The 3,029-nt window shown below is 63.1% G+C and overlaps 1 protein-coding gene across 1 annotated transcript in view; it reads right to left on the reverse strand.

The window, feature by feature from the left end:
- Positions 1–789: 789 nt before the first annotated feature.
- The window catches only part of MNEG_1183 (diacylglycerol acyltransferase), a gene marked incomplete at both ends in the record, with an annotated part of 8,457 nt that continues 6,217 nt past the window's right edge, over positions 790–3,029 (reverse strand). Inside the window, 7 exons of the mRNA XM_014050338.1 lie at positions 790–836; positions 1,188–1,256; positions 1,607–1,664; positions 1,931–1,954; positions 2,246–2,333; positions 2,555–2,666; positions 2,932–2,998. Coding sequence (XP_013905792.1) covers positions 790–836; positions 1,188–1,256; positions 1,607–1,664; positions 1,931–1,954; positions 2,246–2,333; positions 2,555–2,666; positions 2,932–2,998 — 465 coding nt within the window. The remainder of the gene's footprint in view (positions 837–1,187; positions 1,257–1,606; positions 1,665–1,930; positions 1,955–2,245; positions 2,334–2,554; positions 2,667–2,931; positions 2,999–3,029) is intronic.

The following is a 3,029-nucleotide window of genomic DNA, read 5'->3' on the forward strand; positions in this document are numbered from 1 at the left end:
ATCCAAAGGGCCAATGCCTAGGTTGCACCCCCGCCTGCAGACACAGGTGGCTGCCGCTGTGCCCCTCCGTCCACCCTTCACGCCAATTCAAGTTTTACACAGCAGCGTCACCACGCCACTGCCGCTCCCAGGTGATGTGCCAGCCTGTTTCCCTTGTGCTTGAGATGTAGATGCAGGCTGGTTGCCTTGACGTCCGCCGCACGCGGCTAGACTTTGCATCACCGCGTCCCACGCACCGGCCTGTTCCAGCCACTGTGAACAATCCGTCTGTTGCTTTGCATGGCGTTATCTACTAGGCGTTTAAGCTGGCTGGACCGGTGGCCCCGCGCCACACAGCCCTTGGTCCTCTGGAGGCTCGCACTGATCAGCCAGCCAGTGACTGGGCAGCTGTGGCAACGCCTAGCAACCGTGGTTGCTGACAAATAGGGGTTTGGGCAAAACCTTTACATTGACATTGGCAAAGCAAAGCAGGAGAGATCTGTTCCCTGCCGTGCTGTGACGTGGCAGGGCCTAGGTTCAGGCAAAGGCACACATCGGCAGAGGTCTTATCAATGACACATCGCTCAGCAGGCGCCGCGCTGCTCTGGGCCTTGCCGCACGCAGGCGCCGCTTGCCAGGCCACGGCTGTGCTGCACACACAGGTGCCTGCACGGACGACGAGTGCTGTCCTGCAACGATGTGGATACAGCGTGCGGCAGCATGCAATGCAATGCCACACACCCGGGGTGCCTATTGGGCAAGGCAATAGGACGGAAAGCACGTGTCGACGTCAAGTGAGGTCAAGTGAGGTCAGATGGCATGCGCCGCCACCGGTGGCTGCTCCCGCTTGAGGTACTCTGGAAATCGATGGTGAGATGGTGACATAAGGATGTAGCAGTGAGCGTCGGGTCAGTCGCTGCCAACGCAATGGAAAATGCCGTGATCGCGCCCGATGTGGGCAAAGCCCATCGGCTCCGGGGGTCAGGGAGGCCGCGGTGTGGGAGCCGGCGATGCCGGGCGCAGATCTCGTTGCGCCCCCCTCCCTTCCTTCCTCACGCGGCGTGGACAATGCCGCCAACCCCGGCGGCAGCTCCAGGCTGCCATGCCATTCGCATGCCTCGCATGTGTCTGCGTGCGGGTGTGTGGTGTGCGCAGCAGAGCGCGAGCGCCTGCGAACAGGCCTGGGTGCATGGCAGGGCCCTGCTCACCGTGTGCGTAGAGCAGCACGCAGATGGGCTGCCCCAGGATGCAGAACGATACCCAGAAGATGGCGTTGCCTGGGAGGGTCGGCGAGCAGCGCGATCGGTGGAGGTTTGGGGTCTTTGAGGCACGTTGGCAGGAGCCAGACTGTAAGGTCTGGGATGCAACGGCCAGCCCACTTCACGCTGCAGGGAAGCAGAACAGTCAAGAGAATGGTGCGGCGCAATGATGCCGGGTATACAACAAGGGATCGAGGCACAGGGGTGGCTCACGCTCAGAGCTATCTAGAGCACGCGCCGATGCGAGAGGCATGTATAGCCCTACAGAGGCACTGCGCGGCCCGCCAGCACATGGCCGCTGCTGGCAAGCGAGCACAAGCAGGGCGGGAAGCGAAGGGCCAGGGTGCGTGCTTTGCCTCTAAGCGCACCTAGGGCGTCGTTTTTGAGGCGCGCCCTCAGGTAGGCTGTCAGCGTGATGAGAGGGATCTGGGCAGAGGCAGGAATTTTTCAAGGGGAAAGGTGCAGGAGTGGCGCAGGGGTTAGGGAGAGGAGCTCACAAGCGCTGGGTGTGCTTGCAACCAATTAGAGAGTAGGGGCGCACGGCGGTGACGGCAGAGCGGAGCCGCCAGCGCCATCTGATTTTGAGAGAAGCCGAGCCACGCGTTTGGCGGCACCAAACCAGAGCAACATTCAGGGACGCAGGCGGCGCCGAGCGGCAGGAAGCCAGGAGGCGCCTCGTGCGCCCCGCCCACCTGGCCAAACATCGCCCAGAAGGCCTGTGGCGCGGGTTGGCAGCCGGATGCAGAGGGGTGGCGGGAGATGCATGGGCCCGAAAGTGCTCCACAGCAGAGGCATCCAGCGGAGACGGGCAGGGGCGCGCGGCCCTTTGCGCTGCAAACCCCCTCCCTCACTTGCCCTCACACGTATGCTTCACACCTGACTCACTTGCCCACCTACCAAGACGAATGCAAGGCATTTCCCGTCGCAGTCCCCGCACCCCTTCCAGTCCCACAAACCTGACGCACTCCGCCAAACCCGTCCCCGCCCTAACCTTGGACCCCACTCACCCATCCCCTGAGGATGCGGAAGGGCACCCCAACCGCCACCTCGTGCATCACCGCGCTCCAGAAGAACACGCACACCACCGCCCACCACCTGGGACGGGGGCGCGCAAGGAGGCGGGATGCAAGCGGCGGGTTCATGAGGCACCACCGTGCTTATATCTGAGGCACAGTGCTTGTATCCTCCAGTTAGTAACGAGAGCACCCTACAAGCTGCCATCAACATTAACAACGGCGATGGCGCTCACAAAGAGGCACACACGCATGCATGGCTTGCGTCTGCCGGTTCCCACCCCTGACCCCGCGAGGGCTCACTTGTTGACGCGCATCCGGATGAGTGGGAAGTAGATGGTGCGCATGAGGAAGGTGTGGACCGGCATGTTCCACAGCCGCCAGAACTGGTCCAGGCTGCTGGCGTTCCACCAGGCTGCGAGGGGAGGGGGGGGCGCAAGGTTCGTTTGGAGGTGTGATTGTTGATGGTGGTGGTGGGCGCTTTTGGTGGCGGCCTCAGGAGGGGGTCGGGGGACCGCGTGGAAAACCTGGGGTCGAAGGTGTAGGTGCTGTCACGGAATTGCAGCACAGAAAGCAGCCCCTCTGCCCCGCGCTTGCGCAAGGACCGTTGTCCCTTACGGCTGGGACGGACGGAGTGGGTGCAAAGGGTGTCCCCTCGACGGGTACAGTGGGGTGCCCACCCTTGTAGAAGCAGCGGTCTGCGAAGCGCGTGATCTCTCCCATGATGTTCAGCCACACGTGAAACACCTGGGCGCAGCCGCGAGGGGGGGGGGGGGGG

The sequence above is a fragment of the Monoraphidium neglectum genome (genome assembly GCF_000611645.1).
Source record: "Monoraphidium neglectum strain SAG 48.87 unplaced genomic scaffold scaffold00113, whole genome shotgun sequence".
NCBI lineage: Eukaryota > Viridiplantae > Chlorophyta > Chlorophyceae > Sphaeropleales > Selenastraceae > Monoraphidium > Monoraphidium neglectum.